Here is a 23,203-nt window from a genome sequence, read left to right as displayed (position 1 = left end):
GCTGGGCAAGACCTAAGGATGCTACAAAGAGAAACCATTCTACTTTGAAGATTTTTAAAATATCCCGCTTCAGTGTAATTACCAGTGTTCAGTTTAATTCAGAAGTGAACACATTAAGTGTTAAGTCGTAGCAGCAGAGTTTATTTTCATGAACATACCAGCAGATGTCAGCAGAAACTAAGGCAGTGTCACATGAATTTATATAAGGATGTTAAGCTACTCCTAGCAGGGTAACCATAATAAAATAGAAAACCTCTCATGACCAAAGCTTAGTCCATTTAAGACACCTCAGTTTTGGGCCGGCCCCGTGGCTTAGCGGTTGAGTGCGAGCTCCGCTACTGGTGGCCCGGGTTCGGATCCCAGGTGTGCACCAACGCACTGCTTCTCCGGCCATGCTGAGGCCGCGTCCCACATACAGCAACTAGAAGGATGTGCAACTATGACATACAACTATCTACTGGGGCTTTGGGGAAAAAAGAGGAGGAGGATTGGCAATAGATGTTAGCTCAGAGCTGGTCTTCCTCAGCAAAAAGAGGAGGATTGGCATGGATGTTAGCTCAGGGCTGATCTTCCTCACACACACACACAAAAAGGCACCTCAGTTTCCTACATCGTTACTCCACCTGTAATTACCCTCTTGGAGGCGGCAGGCCTGAGAATGAGAGGCACAGTGGGATCTGATTTTCAGGGTAGCAACAGCTCTCTCAAAGAACTGAACTGCTCTGACTTTGTGCAACAAAAACCATCTACACCACCAACCGACACTACAACAAACCAAACTACACTTTAGACAGCCATCCTTCCCTAAAAAAAAAAATCAACTGGTTTACAGAATATTTCATCTCAGCCAGGCACTCCAATACACGTGCAGGGGTTCTGAATGTGAAGTATTTGTGAGCAAATGAAGGTATTTCTCTGGGGAGATAGCTCATAGCTTTCATCAGCTTCTCACAGGGGTCTTGGACCTCCAAAAAGTTAAGAACCATGGTAGAACTTAGTAAAATTATATTCTCTGTATTAACAAACCACTCTATGTATGTATGTATGTATGTATGTTTCAAAATACAACTGCTAAAAATCACTTAGCTAAATCCATGCCAGGAAAGCAGTTTTAGAATAGACTGTCAAGGCTATAGAACAGCTTGTTATATAGAACTAGATACAGTATTTTAAAAACAGAAGAATCTTATGTATAATATTCCAAAGGTAAGTAGTTATTTTCTTATATTTGTAAAAGACAAATAGGAAAAAGATGTCATGGGATGCCATTTATTTTATTCAAATATATACATGCATTTTTACTTTAACATTTGTGACCAGCAGTGTGTAAGACAGATGTTTGTGGCCTAACATTAACATCTCCACCAGTAGAACCCCCATACAGCAGAAGTTAAATGTTTATATAACTTTTTTTTTTGCTTTTTAGATTAACAGCATTCTAAAATAATTTAGCCACCCTGAATCATACTTATGCAAAATATAAAAAGGATCTGGATGATTTCATTGTATTCTATATTTCTGTAATTTTATACTAAAAAACAGTAAGTGGACTTGTGATATAATTTTTCCAAAACACAACTTTTATTACAGCCTAGTCTAAATCAGATATACCTTTCTCTTTAAACATTTTGCATGCTCATTAAACGATTGGTCTCCTAAATAGGCATAATGAACAAATATTAGCAAAATTGTTCTTCAAGAAATTTTCCCTTGAAAAACTTATTACCATCTTTCAAAAATAACACAGAAATGTTCTAATGCTGAACTATGACAATTTGAATTTTAAAGTCATTTATTCCAATGACAAGATATTCCTGCTTCAAACAAAAAAAATCTAAGATTTTAATTTCTCCCTGTGAAGAGCCTAAGTAATATATTAAATCATACTTACAAGCAACAAAAATGATGGTAGTAATGCCAATTAAGAAGGTCCAGTGATCCTGGAAGTACAGGTAAAATTGGAATCGATGTTTGTCCTCCAGAACAAAATATTTCCTTAATTTAGGAAAAAAAAAATCTAGCCTCTGATTTAAGTATATAAAGCTAAAATATTCTTTTTGCCAGTGCTCTGGTGAAACACATGGATCACAGAATTGATTAACTGTACTTCTGATAAGTAGGTCAGTGAACAATTATAACTTAAAAATGACATTTAATTCCATGGTTGAAAAGGGCATTCCATCAAAGCAGAACCAGTCATTTTAAGCAGACACCAAAATGTACAGGAATAAAAATCAACCTCTACTGGGCAACTGACATCAAATTGGCTGTAAAAATTCAGTTTCAATGGCTAAAAAATATTTCAAATTGTTGAAAGCTCAGCTGATTAAAGTACTCTATTTAGGGAAAACGCAGCCCTAGTCAAGTGGCAATGTCCCAGGTGATGAAAGATCTTAGACAGCAACAGGTAGCTGTCCTAAAAAAGGAAAGAGCAGAGAGAAGCGATCACTCACCCCACCCTCAGAGGGCACCGTACGAATTCCAACATCAAGATGCAACTTCCGAACAACTTAGAGTGTCTCAGCCGGTGCTTTTCCATCTTTTTTTCACTATTCCTCCCTTAAGGAGCCTTGTTTAGATCTTTTAATCCTAATCAACACTCTACAAAATTTTAATATCACAGACACAACGTATGTTTAGGTACTGTGTGTATATCTGTGCTTTATATAAAGAATTAGATTTTGCCACCAAGAACAAATTTTCACCAAGAATACATGTTCTAAACAATAAAAGGTTTACAGCCTTTTATTTTTGAAAAGTAAGAGGGGAGAAGAATTGATATATTTTAGCACTTTGATATGTAGATTATTCCTAAAACAGTTTAACACTCAACCACTTAGTTATGTGAAAATTAATTCTCCCTGAACTGGGGGCTGTTCTCAGCCACGGGCCATTCTTCGTTGCAGGGCGGTGTGGAACCAGGAAAACGGCCACTCAATGCAATCTTAACCATCAATGGGGAGAATTACGATTATTCTGTGAGCCTTAAAAATCTGTCAAAATACTAAAAACTTACTGTAATAAATGTACAAGAAAATGAAAAAATTACAAAAACAGATTTTTTAGTATATTGTAACTTAAAACATTAGAAACATTGAGAATTAGTGCGTTATTTCATTGTAAAAAACTAATCAAGAGTAGTGTGAACAGTGCTTGCCTTCTTTTTTGGTTAAATAACTCATAATGCATAAGTCTTTTCTGTACCATGGCGAACTGTCATACTCCGTTAAGTCTGGATGAGCTTCCGCCAATGCCCTGAGACATTTCTGCGATCTCCTCTCCCGTGGAGTTTTCCACCCTCAGGGGCTCTGGGACACACACATCCTTCTCAACACGGCCACTCCGCTCACTTCCGGTGGTGAGTCTGCCTGCACCGAGTCCCCGGGCAGCACTTCCAGAGGCTCCAGGTCAGCAGGGTCCACATTCCCATGACCAGCGATTTCTTAGATCTCACTTCTGGTGCTATCCTTTTTCATTTCTTCACTGCACTTTCATCTTTGTTGGCCAGCTTTTATCTACTTTTGTAAAATATCGCGTGGGTGACAAGAAGACAACACACTATGTGCTTTGCTGCCTGTGAATAAACTGAGTGACAGAGGTGCAATCACCAGCAGAGCCTGGGAAACCGGACTGGTGCCCAATCCTGAAGCACATCTGTTACTCACACAGTGACCAGTGGATGGAAGAGCTGGCGGGGAAGTTTGTACCTCATGTAATTACTCACAGTTCATATCCTGTGGTAAATGAAATCTGAACTGTGTTGTTGGGGGACCGGTGTTATTTAACTAAATCGTTGTCATCAAGATTTGTGGATGGCGGAAGCGTGCAAATCGAGGACTGCCTACAGCCTACTTTTTATATTGACCTGGACAGGCTTAAAGCTGACTGTTGAGAAAGAGCCCATCTAAATTTACATCAAACAACAAATCCTAAAGCTCCCTAAATGCAATACTAATGCCACGCTGACTGCATGTCGTGGTTTTCCAATTCCTCTCATTTGGCAATCAACTTTAAAACGTATCTTAGAATGACAGAATTTTAGAACTAGAGATAGGACCTTTAAAGATCCCGTAGTTTGGTACCACAAACTATCCAGCATGTTTGTTATGAATTATTTCTCCTCCTTCGATTTCGATCTGCTCATACAGCCACTTGCGGTCACAGCGGCACTCGGCTCCACACTTGGTAGAACCACAGGCAGGGCAGGCATAGAAACAGCCCAGGCAGTCTTCGTCCAGGCAGTCGCAGAGGTCCATCCCACTGAAGATCAGGAGGCCCTGGCTATCATAGACCTTGCTCTTCGCCGGTATCACTTGCCTGCAAAGTAAGACACAAGGTGCATCACATCTCACAAATATATTATTTTTGAATTGAAGACAAGGTAATGAAAAAAACCGAAGGAGATAAAATATTTTGAATTAGGGATGAAGTCCCGCCAAACTGGTACATAACTGTGCAGACACAAGGCTACTCTACAATTAGGAGTAAATGAATCCACATGAGAGGAGACTGTACTCTAAAGTGTGGAGACAAACACAGGAAGCCTGAAAATGCCTCTCAAAGTCCATTTAGAAGTCAACTCAGCAAAGAAACGGACAAGAACTGTGTCCCAAACATAAGTATATTTCTTTTAAAACTATTTTCCCCTTACCTGGGGGGGGAAAAAAAAAAAAAGAATGGCCAGTTAATAGTGGTATGCTTTAGTGGCTACCAGTCTCTTCACTGCTCTGTGAACATAATTCTATTTTTAGGACAAGATACTACCCTATTGGCTTTTGTACTGTAATAATTTGTTTCTTGTCCTTTAATGGACACTAGCAAATCTGGCCTAAAAATACTTAAATGACTCAGTGGAAAACCTTAACAGACAGAATAAAGGGCATATGTAGAAAATTCTGAATGATTACACTAACATTTCTTTGTCAGTTTATATTTTAAGAAATAATCAATTTACAAAGTCATATTCTAAACAATTTAGTTTCCTCATTCATTCTGTTGACTGTATGTACCATAAATGTTTCTATTTCATAGATATAAAAAATAAAAAGCAACCTTGTGTTCTCATAAAATTTACTTTTTAGCTGCCAGTAGAGCAGAGATAAACCAGTTACACACTATCAATGCTTTTCAAAAAAGTGAATTATTTTAATTCTAAGTATAGTTTGTTTAAATTATTTTAATTCCCACGCCAAAAATATTTTCTTGTTCACTTCACTGATACTTTCTTGGAAAGAGATTTTTAGAGTTGAAAGGGACACCTTAATTTCATATGATGCCCTCAGAGGTTTTACCAATTCCAGATTATCCAATTTAAAACATTTAGCCAGAAAATTCAAAACTTGAGAAAGATAGGGGAACAATACAGATGTGAAGCAGCAAGTTTCCATGTGCCTTAAGAAACAAAGAGCCTACCTGTCTGAGCCAACTGTTGCATTTTTTGTAAGCCTTCTTTTTTCTCTTTTACCAGTTTCTGGAGCAAATTCAGTTTGTTTTCCTGGGTTTGCAAACTGTAATGACCTCAAAGCTTTAGCCGTTCTTCCCTGAATAAAGATAAACAAAAATTATCAACTCAATCTTGACATCAGACCATAAATAGATTAATATTGCACTGGATGTTAATCTATATTATTCCTTAAGCTGGAAGACAGTCTGGAACTCACAAAATACAAAAAAAAAAGGTTTTAGAGCCCAAGTGCAACACAATTTACATGGCTCTGGACCATATTCAAAGTTCATGGGTTAATTTCCTTATACTATTTCATGATCTAGTTTTAGTCTCTGGCACATTAGGAGCGGGAATGGGTGGAAAGTTGCAACACGGTGAGGAGGTGGAAAACTGCTGTCCACCCCATGGCACACAACTGAGGTTCCCGACAGTGGTCCTGAGTCCTTAAGAAAAGCTTCTATTATTATTATATATGTTTTTATAAAAGGAATATGGTTTCAAGTTTTCTGAAAGAGTATTATAACCTTTCAAAAAGCTTTGGTAAAACAAAATTTTGATGGTTAAGGGTTTAAGTTCATTACTTGGGGGAAAAATCTTTATGTGACACATTCCACGAGAGCAACGGATAAAGCCAGCAGAGACGAAAGCTACAGTGACAGCGCCTCATGAACCACAAGATAACACCGGGCCCTGGAGATCTGCCTCCAAGGGGAACAAAAGGAAAGCGCTTCATATAATTAACATTTTTAATTATCTTTTAATTTGGTTTATTAGCTTAATGAAAGAAAATTGAGAAAAATATCCCAGCAGCAAGAATTATAAATTGGTTATAAATAGAAATTTTGAGAAGTGCTCCTTTGACATACTTGCCCTTGTTCTACACCAAAGATAGCTTTATGAAATCTTAAGCTGTTCTGATATGGTTAAATAATCTGAATGCCAGTATGTGAATAAGGAAGAGAGTTATAAAATATTTAATACTTACCATGTAAAAATGTATGCTTTTTGACCATAGGGAGTCCTAAAATTAGCCTTGACTATACCAAGTAAGAATTCAGAGCTAGAAGCAAAGGAAGTTCACAAGCATCTTAAAAACCCAAATGAGAATGGGATAGTGCCAAAGAAGAAAGGTTGAGATAAACAATTATTGCAAGTCACTCCTCTTTTTTTTTTTTTTTGTGAGGAAGATCAGCCCTGAGCTAACATCCATGCTAATCCTCCTCTTTTTGCTGAGGAAGACCGGCCCTGAGCTAACATCTATTGCCAATCCTCCTCCTTTTTTTCCCCCAAAGCCCCAGTAGATAGTTGTATGTCATAGTTGCACATCCTTCTAGTTGCTGTATGTGGGACGAGACCCCAGCATGGCCAGAGAAGTGGTGCATGGGTGCGCGACTGGGATCCGAACCCGGGCCGCCAGTATGGGAGCGCGTATACTTAACGGCTAAGCCCCGGGGCCAGCCCGCAAGTCGCTTCTCTAATGTTCCTTTTAAAGTAGTAATTTTCAAGTTCGGCATAAAAAGAGGAATTCATCCTGCTATATAGACCCTAGCTGGTGGCATGTGCCACTGAGTTACTTTAGTATCAGAAAAGAAACTAAGATAGTTAAGTCCTGGCTTTGCCAGAATGTTCTAAAGGCCACTCTTACTGTCTTAGCACTAAGAGTTATAGCTTGAGAGTGTTGGCCATATTATGTTATTCCTTTCCCAAACCTACTTTCTTTATCATCCAATCTGGGTATATGGAAATATTTAGAAACACTATTTATTTTCACTTCCCTAATTTCATATTTACTGCATGCTATTACAATAAATAATAATTTAGACATGATTTCTTTATAGTTAAACAAAACCCCACCTTGTAGAAGTAACACAGCAGAAGAAATGACTATACGTACATCTGAATCAGGTTTTCTTCTTTGCCGGTCTTCAGAATCAACATCCACACTTCCGTTGATTATCTGTGTACATTTTGGACAAAGCTTCCAACCAGGTACGAGCTGTCGGCCAAATTTTGCACTCAGGAAAGTGGCATCATCTAAGTCAATTACATGCAAATTTTTTTTGGCTAGTTTTTTGTGTATGTTAAATGGGTCACAACATGACTTCTGCAAATCCTCAAATCTGTCAATGTAAATTTTTGCATGATGGAAGCAAATTGTATTGTTCCCAGAAAGCGTCATCCCAGTCCTCAGCTGAAGTAAGAGCATATCATTTGATGACAGCTCCTGCAGAGTCTTGAAGCCCGTGTGCCGTGTGTAGTAGGTCTTGTGGCACTCGTGTGTGGTGCGGAGCTGCACTCCCACTGAACACGGATCCATCACTGTTGATTCTAGCAAATTTCCCCTGTTCGAATTTGTCTCGAGATCTCTCTCTGTTAGGTCATGTGCTGCTCCCCCTAGAGGAAACATTACAGAGTCAGATTGGTACTGCAAACTTTTTATCTGGGAAACTGAAAAAGCATTTGATAAAATTCAATGCCTGGGGACGGCCCAGTGGCACAGTGGTTAAGTTCACACACTCCGCCTCAGCAGCGTGGGGTTTGCGGGTTCAAATCCCGGGTATGGACCTACATACGGCTCATCAAGCCATGCTATGGCGGCATCCCACAGACAAAATAGAGGAAGATGGGCAGACATGTTAGCTCAGCGACAGTCTTTCTCAAGCAAAAAGAGGAAGACTGGTAACAGATGTTAGCTCAGGGCCACTCTTCCTCTCAAAAAAAAAAAAAAAAATCCAACACCTGTCTAAAAGAAAGAAAACTCTTAGCAAGCAAGGAGTAGAAAGGTATTTACCAAAAGCTTACAATAAACATTATTAAATTGAATCATAGAACATTAGAAGCATTCCCTGTAAAGTTAGAACTCTACAACAAGACTTGCTATCACAGCTGCCATTTAACACCCTGTCAAAAGGTATAAAGATTGAGAAGGAAGAAAAAAGAAATACGACTCAAAGATGACATAAATATCTACATGGAAAATAGAAGAGGTGCAACAGACAAGCTATTAGAACTAGTAACATAATTCAACAAGGATGCTGGAAACCAAAAACACTTTGAGATATTTACAAAACATGTAACTCTTACAAAAGATATGCAAGACTTCTATGGAGAATATTGTCAAACAGAAAGACAAAGATGACACCCTTAATAAACGCAGAAATATATCACAGGAAGTCTGACTACGGTAAATACGTCAATTCTCCAGGAATTTATCTATAAGTTCAATACTATTCCAATCGAAATCCCATCAGGTAGTCCACCCATGCTCCTTGGAATTTAGCAAGCTGGTTTATACGGAAGAGTAAAGGTCCAAGAAAACCAAGATAATCTTGGGAGAAAACCAAAGATATTTATTTTCTACAAAGCTATTAGAATTAAAACAGTGTGGTATCCACAGGGCAGGACTGTGTTGACTGTGTGTGTGGACCTGTGGGCGGCAGGGCTTGTCAGCTGCAGAAGACTTGTGCTTCTCAAAGACCCACATAGGGGGTTTGCCTCACCTTCCAAAGCCTGAAACAATTGGGTGCTCCTGTGCCTGAGGCCAGCCCCACCCAGCTGCAATCCTCAGAGAGCTGACAAGAGACCTAATAGGCTAGAGGCTTACAGCAGTTGTAAGGCCCTGAGCCTAACAACCTGCCACGCTGGGGGCCTACCCACTTAAAAGAAATACTGCAACACAAATGTGGTATTAGAACTTGCAGCCAACTGTGCTAGGGCTCCCCACACCTGCTAAAGAGACTGAAGGGTCCACAACAACTACAAGCAGCTGAGCATTACAACAGCTGGCCAGGAGCATAACTCGGCCTCCCTGGGTGCCTACAGGGAGAGCAAACAGGCCACAACAGAAGGACACACGTAGCCCACATAGGGGTCACTCCTGGAACATTGAGAACTGAGGGAAGCACACTGGAAGCCTCCTAAGCCATCACTTACATAAGGTCACCTATCCAAGAGCAGGAGACGTAGCTGACCTACCTAATACGTAGACACAAGCACCGGGAAAGAGGCAAAATGAGGAGGCAAAAGAATACATTCCAAGTAAGGGAACAGGACAAAACCCCAGCAAAGGAACTAAATGAAACAGAAATGAGCAACCTACCTGACAGAGAGTTCAAACTAAGAGTGTTAAGGATGCTCACTGATCTGGGGAGAAGAATAGATGAACTCAGTGAAAATGTCAACAAAGAAATGGAAGATATAAAAAAGAAACAATCAGAAATGAAGAATACAATACTGGAAATGAAAAATTCATTAGAGGGACTCAAAAGCAGAGTAGAGGATACAGAAGAATGGATCTGTGAGCTGGACGAAAGACTAGAAGAAATTACCCAAGGTGAACGGGTAAAAGAGAAAAGAATTAAAAAAAGTGAGGACAGTCTAAGGGACCTCTGGGACAACATCAAGCACACTAACATCCCTGTTATAGGTGTCCCGGAAGGAGTAGAGCGAGACAAGGGGGCAGAGAATCTATTTCAAGAAATAACAGATGAAAACTTCCCTAACCTAAGGAAGGAAACAGACATCCAGGTACAGGAAGCACAGAGAGCCCCAAACAAGATAAACCCAAAGAGGCCCACACCAAGACACATCATAATCAAAATGTCCAGAATTAAAGATAAAGAGAGAATCCTAAAAGCCACAAGAGAATGTCAAGTTACATACAAAGGAAATCCCATAAGGCTATCAGCTGACTTCTCAGCAGAAACCTTACAGGCTAGAAGAGAATGGCACGATATATTTAAAGCGCTAAAAGTAAAAAAACTTACAGCCAAGAATACTCTACCCAGCAAGCTTATCATTCAAAATGGAAGGAGAGATCAAAAATTTCCCAGACAAGCAAAAATTAAAGGAGTTTGTCACCAAGAAACCAGTGCTACAGGTCAAAGGGACTGATTTAAGGGGAAAAGAGAAGACCACAAATAGGAAAAATTATCTATTTCCATGATAAGAACGTAATGGATACAAATGCACAAAAAAGAGGTTAGATATGATATCAAAAACTTAAAAGGAGGGTGGAGGGGAGTTAAAGAGTACAGCTTTCAGACAGAGGTCAAACTAAAGTGATCATCAATTCTGTATAGAAGAAGAAAGGAACAGAGAAGGACTACTAAAACACTGAGGGAAAAAAAAAAGTTAAAAAATGGCAGTAAATACATACTTATCAATAGCTACTTTAAACGTCAATGGACTAAATGCTCCAATTAAAAGGCATACGGTGGCTGACTGGATAAAAAAACAAGACCCATATATATGCTGCATACAAGAGACACACTTCAGACCTAAAGACACTCACAAACTGCAAGTGAAGGGATGGAAAAAGATACTCCACGGAAATGGCAATGAAAAGAAAGCTGGGGTAGCAGTACTCATATCAGACAAAATAGACTTTAAAACAAAAACTGTAAAAAGAGACAAAGAAGGGCATTACATAATGATCAAGGGAACAATCCAACAAGAGGATATAACACTTGTAAATATCTATGCACCCAATGTAGGTGCACCTAAATATATAAAGCAATTATTAACAGACATAGAAACAGAAATAGACAGTAACACAATAATAGTAGGGGACTTTAACACTCCACTTACACCAACTGATAGATCATCCAAACAGAAGATCAATAAGGAAACATTGGCCTTAAACGACACACTACAACAGATGGACCTAGTAGATATATAAAGAGCATTCCATCCAAAAACCGAAGAATACACATTCTTTTCAAATGCACACGGAACATTCTCCAGGATTGATCACATATTAGGCCACAAAACAAGTCTCCATAAATTTAAGAAGATTGAAATAATACCAAGCATCTTTTCTGACCACAATGGTATGAAACTAGAAATCAACTATAGGAAGAAAATCAGAAAAGCCACAAATACATGGAGATTAAACAAAATGCTACTGAACAACGACTGGGTTAACGAAGAAATCAAAGAAGAAATCAAAAAATACCTGGAGACAAATGAAAATGAAAATACGACATGCCAGAATTTATGGGATACAGCAAAAGCGGTTCTAAGAGGGAAGTTTATAGCGATACAGGCCTATCTCAAAAACAAGAAAAATCTCAAATAAACAATCTAACAATGCACGTAAAGGAACTGGAAAAAAAAGAACAAACAAAGCCCAAAATCAGTAGAAGAAGGGAAATAATAAAAATCAGAGCAGAAATAAATGAAATAGAGACCAAAAAAACAATAGCAAAAATTAATAAAACGAAGAGCTGGTTCTTTGAAAAGATCAACAAAATTGACAAACCTTTAGCTAGACTCACCAAGAAAAAAAGAGAGAAGGCACAAATAAGTAAAATCAGAAATGAAAGAGGAGAGGTTACAACAGACACCTCAGAAATACAAAAGATTATAAGAGAATACTATGAAAAGCTATATGCCAACCAATTCGACAATCTGGAAGAAATGGATAAATTCTTAGAATCATACAACCATCCAAAACTGGATCAAGAAGAAGTAGAGAATTTGAATAGACCAATCACCAGTAAGGAGATCGAAACAGTAATCACAAACCTCCCCAAAAATAAAAGTCCAGGACCAGACGGCTTCCCTGGTGAATTCTACCAAACATTCAAAGAAGACTTAATACCTATCCTTCTCAAACTCTTCCAAAAAATTGAGGACGGAGGGAAGCTCCCTAACTCATTCTACGAAGCTGACATTACCCTGATACCAAAACCAGACAAGGACAATACAAAAAAAGAAAATTACAGGCCAATATCACTGATGAACATCGATGCAAAAATCCTCAACAAAATACTAGCGAATCGCATACAGCAATACGTTAAAAAGATTATACACCATGATCAAGTGGGATTTATTCCAGGTATGCAGGGATGGTTTAACATTTGCAAATCAATCAACGTAATACACCACATTAATAAAATGAAGAATAAAAATCACATGATCATCTCAATAGATGCAGAGAAAGCATTTGACAAGATACAGCATCCATTTATGATAAAAACTCTGAATAAAATAGGTATAGAAGGAAAGTACCTCAACATAATAAAGACCATATATGAGAAACCCACAGGTAATATCATCGTCAATGGTGAAAAACTGAAAGCCATCCCTCTAAGAACAGGAACCAGACAAGGATGCCCACTGTCACCACTCATATTTAACATAGTACTGGAAGTCCTAGCCAGAGCAATCAGGCAAGAAAAAGAAATAAAAGGGATCCAAATTGGAAAGGAAGAAGTGAAACTGTCACTATTTGCAGATGGCATGATTTTATATATAGAAAACCCTAAAGAATCCACCAGAAAACTTTTAGAAGTAATAACCGAATATGGTAAAGTTGCAGGATACAAAATCAACATACAAAAATCAGTTCCATTTCTGTACACTAACAACGAAGTAGCAGAAAGAAAAGTTAAGAATACCATCCCATTTACAATTGCAACAAAAAGAATAAAATACCTAGGAATAAACTTAACCAAAGAGGTGAAAGATCTGTACACCAAAAACTATAAAACATTTCTGAAAGAAATTGAAGACACAAAAAAATGGAAAGATATTCCGTGCTCTTGGATTGGAAGAATTAACATAGTTAAGATGTCCATACTTCCTAAAGCCATCTATAGATTCAATGCAATCCCTATCAAAGTTCCAACAACATTTTTCACAGAAATAGAACAAAGAATCCTAAAATTTATATGGAACAACAAAAGACCCCGAATAGCTAAAGGAATCCTGAGAAAAAAGAACAAAGCTGGAGGTATCACACTCCCTGATTTCAAAATATACTACAAAGCTGTAGTAACCAAAACAGCATGGTACTGGCACAAAAACAGACACACAGATCAATGGAATAGAATCGAAAGCCCAGAAATAAACCCACACATCTATGGACAGGTAATCTTTGACAAAGGAGCCAAGAATATACAATGGGGAAAAGAAAGTCTCTTCAACAAATGGTGTTGGGAAAACTGGATAGCCACATGCAAAAAAATGAAAGTAGACCCTTACCTTACACCATACACAAAAATTAACTCCAAATGGATTAAAGACTTGAATGTAAGACCTGAAACTGTGAAAACTCTAGAAGAAAACATAGGCAGTACGCTCTTCAACATCGGTCTTAGCAACATCTTTTCAAACACCATGTCTGACCGGGCAAGAGAAACAATAAAAAAAATAAACAAATGGGACTACATCAAACTAAAAAGCTTCTGCACAGCAAAGGAAACCATCAACAAAACGAAAAGACAGCCTAACAATTGGGAGAAAATATTTGCAAACCATACATCTGATAAGGGCTTAATCTCCAAAATATATAAAGAACTCATGCATCTCAACAACAAAGAAACTAACAACCCAATTAAAAAATGGGCAAAAGACCTGAACAGACATTTCTCCAAAGAAGATATACAGATGGCCAACAGACACATGAAAAGATGTTCAAAATCACTAACTATCAGGGAAATGCAAATCAAAACTACAATGAGATATCACCTCACGCCCATCAGAATGGCTATAATTAACAAGACAGGAAACAACATGTGTTGGAGAGGATGTGGAGAGAAGGGAACTCTCATACACTGCTGGTGGGAGTGCAAACTGGTGCAGCCACTACGGAAAACAGTATGGAGATTCCTCAAAAAATCAAGCATAGAACTACCATATGATCCAGCTATTCCACTGCTGGGTATTTATCCAAAGAACTTGAAAACACAATTTGTAAAGGTACATGCACCCCTGTGTTCACTGCAGTGTTATTCACAATAGCCAAGACTTGGAAGCAACCTAAGTGCCCATCAAGGGACGAATGGATAAAGACATTGTGGTATATATACACAATGGAATACTACTCAGCCATAAGAAACGATGAAATCCAGGCATTTGTGACAACATGGATGGACATTGAGGGTATAATGCAAAGTGAAATAAGTCAGAGGGAGAAGGTCAAATACCGTATGATTTCCTTCATCAAGTAGTAGATAACAACAATAAACAAACACATAAGGACAGAGATTGGATTGGTGGTTACCAGAGGGGAAGGGGGGAGGGAGGAGGGTGAAAGGCACAATTTGGTACATGTGTGTGGTGATGGGTTGTAATTAGTATTTTGGTGGTGAACATGATGTAATCTATGCAGAAATAGAAGTATAATGATGTACACCTGAAATTTATACAATGTTATAAACCAATGTTACTGCAATAAACAAAAAATTAAAAAAAATAAAATAAAAATAAAACAGTGTGGTATCGGTATAACATAGACAAATAGATCCATGAAAAGACGAGGGCTCGGTGTGTGACATGTGGTGTTATACATCAATGGGTATTACATATTAATACAAAAAGGATTTAATAAATGATGCTTGGATACCAGCTAACCACCTGGAAAAGTATAGAATAAGATCTCTTTCTCACAAACAAAAAATCAATTCCAGAAGGATTAAAGAATTAAGCATGAAAAGAAAAACTGTAAAAATGTTTACAAGAACACAGAAGACTGTGACACTGGGCTAAAGAAGAATTTCTTAGATAAGAATTTCTCAGATAAGAAAGCACGTATCAAAGGAAAAGACAAATACACTTGCTTTTATGACAAAATTAAACATTTCTGTATAACTCTAAAGGAGAAAAAAAAGCCACACTTGAAAGCTGTTGTTAGGATTATTATCCCAAATATATGGAAAAAATCCTGACTTCTACAAATCAACTAGAAAATGACAAAGAACCCATTAGAAAACTAAACCAATATAAATAGGCAGTTCACCAAGGAAGGGAACAAAATAGCCAACAAATGCATGCGAGGATGTTCAACCCCACAGTTATCAAGAAAATGCAAATTAAACATCATTTCTCAAACATTTTCTCAAAAATTAAAACATCTGATAACCTAGTGCCGGCTGGAATGTGGCTGCCTCCTATATGCTTCTCAGGCCATGGCAGGAACGCAAACCGCTGCACCTCCTTTAGAATGTTTTTGGCAATGTCTCACAAAACTGAAGAAATGCAACACCCTAACCCCTGCACTTACAGTTCCAGGTGTCTGTGCTGGAGAAATTGTGTCCCATAAGAGCACAAGCTATATACAAGGACTTTCAGCATTCACTGCTTTTGACAGTAAAAAACTGGAAATAACCTAATTGTAAAGGACTAGAAATTGTGAGTTACGCACACAGGGGACCCCTATAGGGCAGTTAAAATGAATAAACTGCATCAAGTACATATAGTAACAGATAAATCGCAAAGACCATCTTAAGTAAAAAAGTTGCAAAAGGATACTGTATCATTTATGTAAAATTTTAAACACACAGAACAGTATATAGTTTGAGTGAGAAGGTGAATACATACTAAAATACACAGGAGAGTAACAAATCCCAAATTTATGCATACTTCTGAGGAGGAAAGAACTTTTTTTTTAGAGAGATTTACAGAAGATAAGGCTTGGTGGCATGTACGCAATTGTTTCATTATTTTCCATACTTTCTATTTGAAATTTTTCATACCCAAATATTTTTCAAAACAAATGCAAAAACTTAGTTGAATTCTTAAGAGAAAATTAAAAAAATGCAAGTCACTAGGAAAAAAATGGCTGCTGAAAACAGATGTGAACCATTGAAATCTGGTGGTGGCGAGGTAGGATTCTGCAACCTTGCAGGTGTTTTTATAAGCTTTGCTCCACGTTTAAAAACTGCTTAGAAATCTTAGATGATTTCTGAAGTGTTATCTGCAGAGAGAAACTGCAATCAGTAGAATCATATACAAAGATAAGACTGACCTCATGTAACAAAAAATGGCGAATAAATATACATCTTTAAGTTAAAATACTAAGTTTAAAAAGTTAAAACATATAATACAATTTAAAGTGTAAAAACACACATTTTAACTTAAAATTTTTAAAGTTGATCAAAATGGAGTATATTTATCTTCTTTTACTCTATTTTAATCAACTTTTAAAAATTTAACTGCCAAGTATAGGTCCCAATCACGTCAGGTAAAATGGCTTGTATGATACAAATAATTAGATTTTTTTTTTTTTTTACAGAAAAGTGGGTTAAGATAAATTAAGGAGTGGAGAAAGAGAAAGCCAGAGATACCATTACACAACCACCACCTACGCTGTACTGTACCTTAGCAGATACGGAACACAAACCTGGCTCGACCTTTCTTAACAGTCAGCGTAGATGGAAACTTGATTAAGTATCCCCCAGCACACTGTGGAAACCGCTAATGCTTAGTGTCTCATTAATGTTGCAGATTCTTTATATTTGTAAGTAACTATCGCCGGTTTGAAGCCACCAATCTATAACACCATAGAACATAAAACTAGTTCTTAGTATTCAAAGACTTAGGCTACCCTGACCACATTTGATGGGAAAAGTATCTTGCAACTTAAGAAATTTATTTTAGAAATTCTATCTGTCCATAGTAATATTTTTACGCATTAGGGAACTCTTTTCCTTGGCTACAGGGGCTTCTGTTCCTTTACTTTGCTTTAATCTTGGCTAAATTACTACATAGTTCACAAGAGTTTATTACCAGACTCTGTAAGTTGTGCCAGTGAAGTTGAATACCTATTTCTAAGCGATCTTAGACTCTCTTGGAAACCTGGAAATATAATTGATTAACTCCCATTAAATCCATTTTTCTGGTAAGTATTTGCTTGGACATCTTCCGCAAGAGTATAAATTCTTTTACTAACCTTGAACTACTGTGGATCTGGACTCTTACATGGAGAGCGTAGAGCTAAATTAGTTTTTGCTTCAAGTTAGCCATGACCCTATCAGTCCTTGAAAACATCCCCTTTTGGTAAACAGTGGCTTCCAAACATTTTGAGCTCTTGGCACACTTCTGAGTACTATAATTTTTGGAAGAACACTTTAAGGAATTAGACTGCCTGCACGATTATTATACTATTTTCTAGGCAGCCATCCCTCACGTGTCACTGTGGAGTTAGAATTATTTATTACTGGAGTTGCCAGATAAAATACAAGATGCTTAGTTAAATCTGAATTTTAGATAATGCACAAAATAATTTTCATTTTAATTATGTCTCAAATATTGCTAAAAAGCAATTCACTGTCTGAAATTCAAATTTAACTGGGCATCCTGTATTTTTTTTTGCTAATTCTAGCAACTGCATTTACTTTACATTTTCGGCATCTTCCAGTAAGCAGAGATATTTCTTTGGTGCCAGCTTCACATTCTGCTCCACCTCTTACCTGTCGTTAAAAGAGAGCTGAGCTCCCTGTGAAAAAATTACAGGACCTGCTCAGTTTAAAATGAAACTGTCCTATCTGATAGAAGACATTGCCAGTTGCAGCAAAAAATAAATTTTACACACTGATTAAAACTCACTGGCATATGGTACCACTCACTTGAGTAAAAACGTTGTGGTCAAAGCATATACACTCGTCAATGCAGTTTTATGCTTCAAGTCTTTCACAGGTCAGCTTCCTGATCCGAGATGAGGGAGTCAGGCTAGCTCAGGGGCACAGAACTTCGGGTAGTGATCTCACAGGGTTACTGCTTGCCATCTGAAAGTTACCCCCTCTGGCTGCTCCTCCCCTTTGTATCCCTCCATGTCCTCATTTCTGCCCTCCTCCCCCCAAGCTCCAATTGTGCTGTAAAGCTTTGGATGTTTCCTAGCAACTGTTTCTTTTGCTCACTTTGGTCTGTGCTCTGGCAATGTGGCACACAATATTCATTTATTTTCTTCAAGGGACAGTCCAGCACCTTCATGTTGCCCCGCACACCTGCAGCAGGGTGTTGTGTTCTTCTGTAATGATTACCTAACACCTTCCCTAATTACCAGTCAGAAATGCACTACTATTCATTGTCCATGGACCAGTCCTGGCATCAGCTGGGAACTCAGAAATGCAGAATCTCAGTCTGGGCCCTAGACCCACTGAATCAGAATCTGCCCTTGAAAAAAGATCCCCAGGTGATTCATAAGCTCATTACAGTTTGAGATGTACTGCTTTAGGTAATTCAATTAAAAAATATATTTACCAAGCAACTATATTTATACAGCATATCAAAACAGCATAAGAAAAACAAACAGAGACCCCTACTGCCTTCCAGGAAGTCTGACGCTAGGGAAGATGATGAGGCAGGGTGGTTGTAAATCTGATCAAATAGGTATAGAAAAAACCATCTGCTTCAAGGGAAGACTGCACTGCTGGGAGCACAGCCTTCAGGGTTTTCACCTTCTGATTACACGGAGGCTCTGAGTCCTTCATTGCCTTTGAGCTCTTTTACAGCAGACTGACAGCAGTGCAGAACAACTCGTCTACCTTCCCGTCAATTCCTCCCGGTGGGGCTCAGCCGACTCCGAGCCTCACGGTGGAGGAAGACAGTTTTGCCTCCACCCATTTATTTCACTATTCTTGATGGATAACTGTCTGCTCCTTTGATTGTCATCTGCACAGGTTACGACATCAAAATTTCATATCTGATAGTCAGGATTTTGCTTCTCCCTTTTTTTGTGGAAAATTATCTAACACAGGAAAAGATTCACTTGCTCCAGTCAATCACCTTGACCAGTATAATCCCTAGTATTCCTCATGGAAGAAAAAAATTCTGCTTCTTACGGGATAACATGCATAAAACCCCTAAATGTGTTCCTTTAGACCTCATTAATTTAATTATTCCACCCCCTTGCCCCCCCTTAGGAACCTTTCACTATGGTACAATTCAGATCCAGGTCTTCAAGTACTTTCAAACTACATCTAGTGATGCAGGATTTACAAACACTAACACTTATTTAATTCTTGCACAGGTCAGTGGGTCACCTAAGGCCTTCCTGTATAGACGTTGGGATGAATTTTATTTGTATACTTAATTATTTTCCATTTCAAATAGCAGAAACGCCTTTTGACAAGCTGAATTTTACCTCAGACCATGCACCTTGTTCTTTAACAGCCACAGTTCAAGAAATCCTCCTACTCTTCTCCATACGGTTCTATAAGGCTCCAGGATGCCCACTCGTTCCCCTATGACCTGGACAAAGACCCTCCAAATTCCCATTCTTTGCCTCATTTATGAATTTAAGAATGATAGCTGAGCTGCTTGTCCCCAATGATCAACCGAAACAAAAATGTTTGTTAAGACCTTTGTTTCTCTCCTTTCCACAGGTCCCTGAACTTTGGCCTACCCTCAGCCAGAACCATCACATCTGCCTTCTGGAGAAAAGGCTGGCCAGGGCAAACATTCTGGAACCTACAATCAGACCAAGCAGTTCTGTTTTAGCACCACTTACTCCTTCCTGGAGATGCTGCAGGTCTTCTGGTCAGAGACTTCTCTCCTTTGTGATAGTCCCTTCTCCCCTGTGCAGTAACCCTTTCAAATAAAGTCTCTCCTTACTAACTCCGGATGTTTTTTATTTGACACTTTATTTTAAAAATTCTGCATTTTGGACTTTCTTGCCTTAGGATAGCCAACACTTCAGTGCCTAAATACAGTACGTTTTGTGATTCTAGGATTAACATTTAATATTTTTACAGCACTACCAGAGTCAAGAGAGAATGAAATAAATGTAGAATAGATTTTTTAGAACCCTTTTACTTCCTTAGGTAGTAAACGAAAGCAATTGCTCCTCATACGACTTGAACACTGCCACGAAGGGAATAAGCTTTTCAGCATTCTCTCTTGCTACTCATCACCAAACTATAAGGTAGGCAGGCTAGATGGAGTGAAGAAGCTGAGCGAATTCACACAAGGCCATGATGCTGGCAAGCTTTCCCAACAACGCAAGGTCTAAGACATTATCCCAGGGCTCCTACAGGATTTACAGCAGGACACCACCATCACCGCCAATAACAAAACAGCAGAGGGAAGTGGGGATTAAAAATGGAACTTATTTTTTCCAATCAAAATTTTTAGGGGAGATGTGGCAATATCTGCTCCAGTATGTTGATTTCTCTTAATGCAGCTTTTTAGTTTATTACCAGTCTCCTAATTAGTAGGAAAAATAGCATTAAGAGGAAATTTAACCAAACAAGAAATTTACTGAATTTTTAGGCCAACTCACAAGAATCTTTCCCTTTCACGAAAAATGCCTTTGGGGGAGGGGGGGGGTGTAGGGTCTCATAATTTATAAAGCATTTTTCCCAGGTTCTGTCTTATTTAATGAAAAAATAATTTCATCTACCCCTAGCATGCAAATCAGCAGCTTTAATTATGGGCGCACACGAGCGCTCACGTCATACCTCTGGCAACTTTCTGTGCCCATTAAATTAAACCTCAGATGCTAACTACCTACACAAAACGTGAATGGGCACTAACAGGAGGGTGAAAGAGCCAGATCAGACAGTCTCAATCTTCATGAAGAGCCAGGCCCAACAAGAAAAGTAAAGAGAATTTAAAACAAAAAGATAGTCCACGGTGCCACCTAGAAGACTTCCTTGAGCTGCCTGAGTCAGTACGGGCCAGGTGCAGCGCTGAGCACCAGCATCTCACTCGTCTGTAGGCCAGCTCCGAGGTGAGCGCTACCGCCCCCACTTAGAAGGAGACGCTGAGGCTTAGGGCTCCAGCCACCAAGCCTAGCCCCGTGCCTGATACACGCTCACGTATTCGCTGAATGAATGAAACAATAACCTGAGTTTACTGTATATGAGGAATCCCTCTTGACTAGGTCCTAATGGTTTACTCTGCGCTCACCTAAGGCACTCCGTCAGACTTTTTAACGCTTTGTGCGGTGCGCTCTCAGATGATTTCTGGAACAACTGAGCAAACCCCATTTGCAATCTGTTTCTATTCCTCCGTAGACGACAGAAGAATTTCAACACCGGGAGGTTTTCCCAGACCAAAAGGAGGGAGCAGGGCTCTCATTCTGCCTTGTGCTGCGCGGGGCCCAAACCATCAGAGCCCACTTGCTAACACTATGTACGTGCAGCAAGCGCCCGCGGGCCCGGGCCCTCCGCCGGGCCCCTCGCTAACACCATGGACCCGGGCCCTCCGCCGGGCCCCTAGCTCACGCCACAGACGGCGCTCAGCGCCCGGAGCCCAAGCCCTCCGCCAGGCCGTCCTCCCGGAACGCGGTCTGCACTCCTGAACGCGGCGCCCCTGCTCCCGCCCCGGGCCCCGGCCCACCACACCGTCTGCGCTCCGTCTTGAGTGTGCTCCCTGCTGGGGAAGCTCGCCCCCCGGACAGGCCGGCGTCTCCCCACCCGGCGCTGTGCCCCAGCCCCGCCCCGGGGTTCGCACCCCGCACTGTGCACGAACCCTCCCGGGGCAGACCCCGTCACCGCAGGCGGCGTTTCCCGCGACACCCGCCCTGTGCGCGGCCGCGGCTGCTCTGACCAGCGCGCCCTGGCCCCCGCGGACACTACACGGCCCGTGGACGGACGCCTTCGGGCACTGCCGGTGTCACGCCGGGAAGGCCGGCCCTCTCCGCGTCCGCCGCCACGGGCGCGGCACCGGGCACGGTGAGGGCCACGCGGCCCCCCGACACCGGGCCGGGGGCTTCTGTCACACACAGGAAAGCCGCGAGGCCACGTAACAGCTCCGGTGGCCCCGGGCCTTCCGGGGGCGACAACCGCGCCGGCGACAGGCCCTGCCCCGAAGGGCCACGGGTGACCCGGCCAGCGGAGAGCCCTCCCGGGGCGCCCTCCCACGCTCCTCGGGGACCCCCGACACCCGCCCGCGCCCTCCCGCCGCCCCGGCCCGGTCCGGTCCCCACCTCCGCGGCGCTCTCCCCGCCGGCGTCCACGCACCGCGCCCCGGCAGCCGACTTCCGCTCCTCCCCGCTACCACTGAGGGGCAGGGGTGAGGCTAGAGAGGCCCGGCGCCACCACAGAGATGCGCGCGGCAGCCTAGAGCGGAGCGGAGCCGCCGCGTCCGGCGGAAGGGGCGGGGCGCGCGAACGACCCGTGACTCTGGGCGGTGACCTGGCTCTGGTGCCGCCGTGGGTCGCCGTCTGCCCCGCGGGCTGGGGCGGGAGGTCGGGGCCGGCGGGCCGGGTGCGGTCCGCGGGCTGGCGACGCCCGCGCCCGTGCGTGCGGCGGTCTCCCCGCCTGGCGTCCCTGGGGAGAGCAGCCCTGTGGGGAAGTCTCCGCCGTGCTCCTCGGTCCGCAGGAGCGTGTGCCGGGTCCCCCTCCGTTGCAGGCTGCAGACGGCCTGGGTCAGCCCGTGTGTGTGGCGGCCTGTCGTCCGCCGGCCGTCGGGGTGTTCACCGCGGCCCTCACCGCCCGGAGAGCGGGGCCCCTTACACGGGGGTCTCCGCCCCGCCGGCGTCGGGAGGCCGGGGAAGCACAGACGCAGACTCGTTTGTCTCACCCGCCGAGTGGAAACGCGAGGCTGGGGACGGGACGAGGCCCAGAGGCCCGGGCTGCCGGCGACGCCGCGCCCGCCTCCCGGAGGTGGTCTCCTTCCCGCCGCCTCCGCGCCGCCCACCAGGCCGCACGGCCCTGGACCCGGGAGAGGGAGGAAGGCAGGAGCGGTGGCGACCCCGGAGCTGCGTCTGCGGGAGGGCGCGTCCGGTGGCTGTAGCCCTCACTCTGGTGGGCACACAGTAATAACGAGACAGACAGAATGCAACTACTCTGCCCGGAGGGGCCACAGCCTGGTGGGAGGGACAGGCGTGCACGGGCAGTCACGACGCGTGCGGTGCACGCGCGGCAGAAACACTCGGGCAGAGGCAGGGTGCCAGAGGGGCCGTCCTGGGGGCGCCCTGCGCAAGCTACCGGCAGCGGAGGCTCCGCGTGACCCAGGCCGCTGTCCTCGAGGGCAGGGCACGAGGCCCCTAAACACATTGCCCCAGGCGCCCGAATGACATGATCG

General features: G+C 41.7%; 1 protein-coding gene across 2 annotated transcripts; it reads right to left on the bottom strand.

The window, feature by feature from the left end:
* Positions 1-1,255: 1,255 nt before the first annotated feature.
* Positions 1,256-22,717, bottom strand: ARL14EP (ADP ribosylation factor like GTPase 14 effector protein). 2 transcript variants are annotated; one of them, XM_058546184.1, is made up of 4 exons: positions 22,700-22,717; positions 7,341-7,840; positions 5,413-5,540; positions 1,256-4,317 (listed from the first exon to the last, which is right to left on the bottom strand). In XM_058546184.1, exons 2-4 carry the CDS (start codon positions 7,761-7,763, stop codon positions 4,089-4,091), a joined length of 780 nt encoding a protein of 259 aa, XP_058402167.1. In that variant the 5' UTR covers positions 7,764-7,840; positions 22,700-22,717; the 3' UTR covers positions 1,256-4,088. The 2 variants fall into 2 exon arrangements, with proteins under 2 accessions (XP_058402167.1, XP_058402166.1); XM_058546183.1 differs by lacking the exon at positions 22,700-22,717 and adding an exon at positions 22,104-22,178.
* Between the last annotated feature and the right edge of the window lie 486 nt (positions 22,718-23,203).

Source organism: Diceros bicornis, chromosome 7 (genome assembly GCF_020826845.1).
Source record: "Diceros bicornis minor isolate mBicDic1 chromosome 7, mDicBic1.mat.cur, whole genome shotgun sequence".
NCBI lineage: Eukaryota > Metazoa > Chordata > Mammalia > Perissodactyla > Rhinocerotidae > Diceros > Diceros bicornis.
The sequence above is the reverse complement of the archived record's forward strand: the minus strand, read 5'-3'. Positions and strand labels throughout refer to the sequence as shown.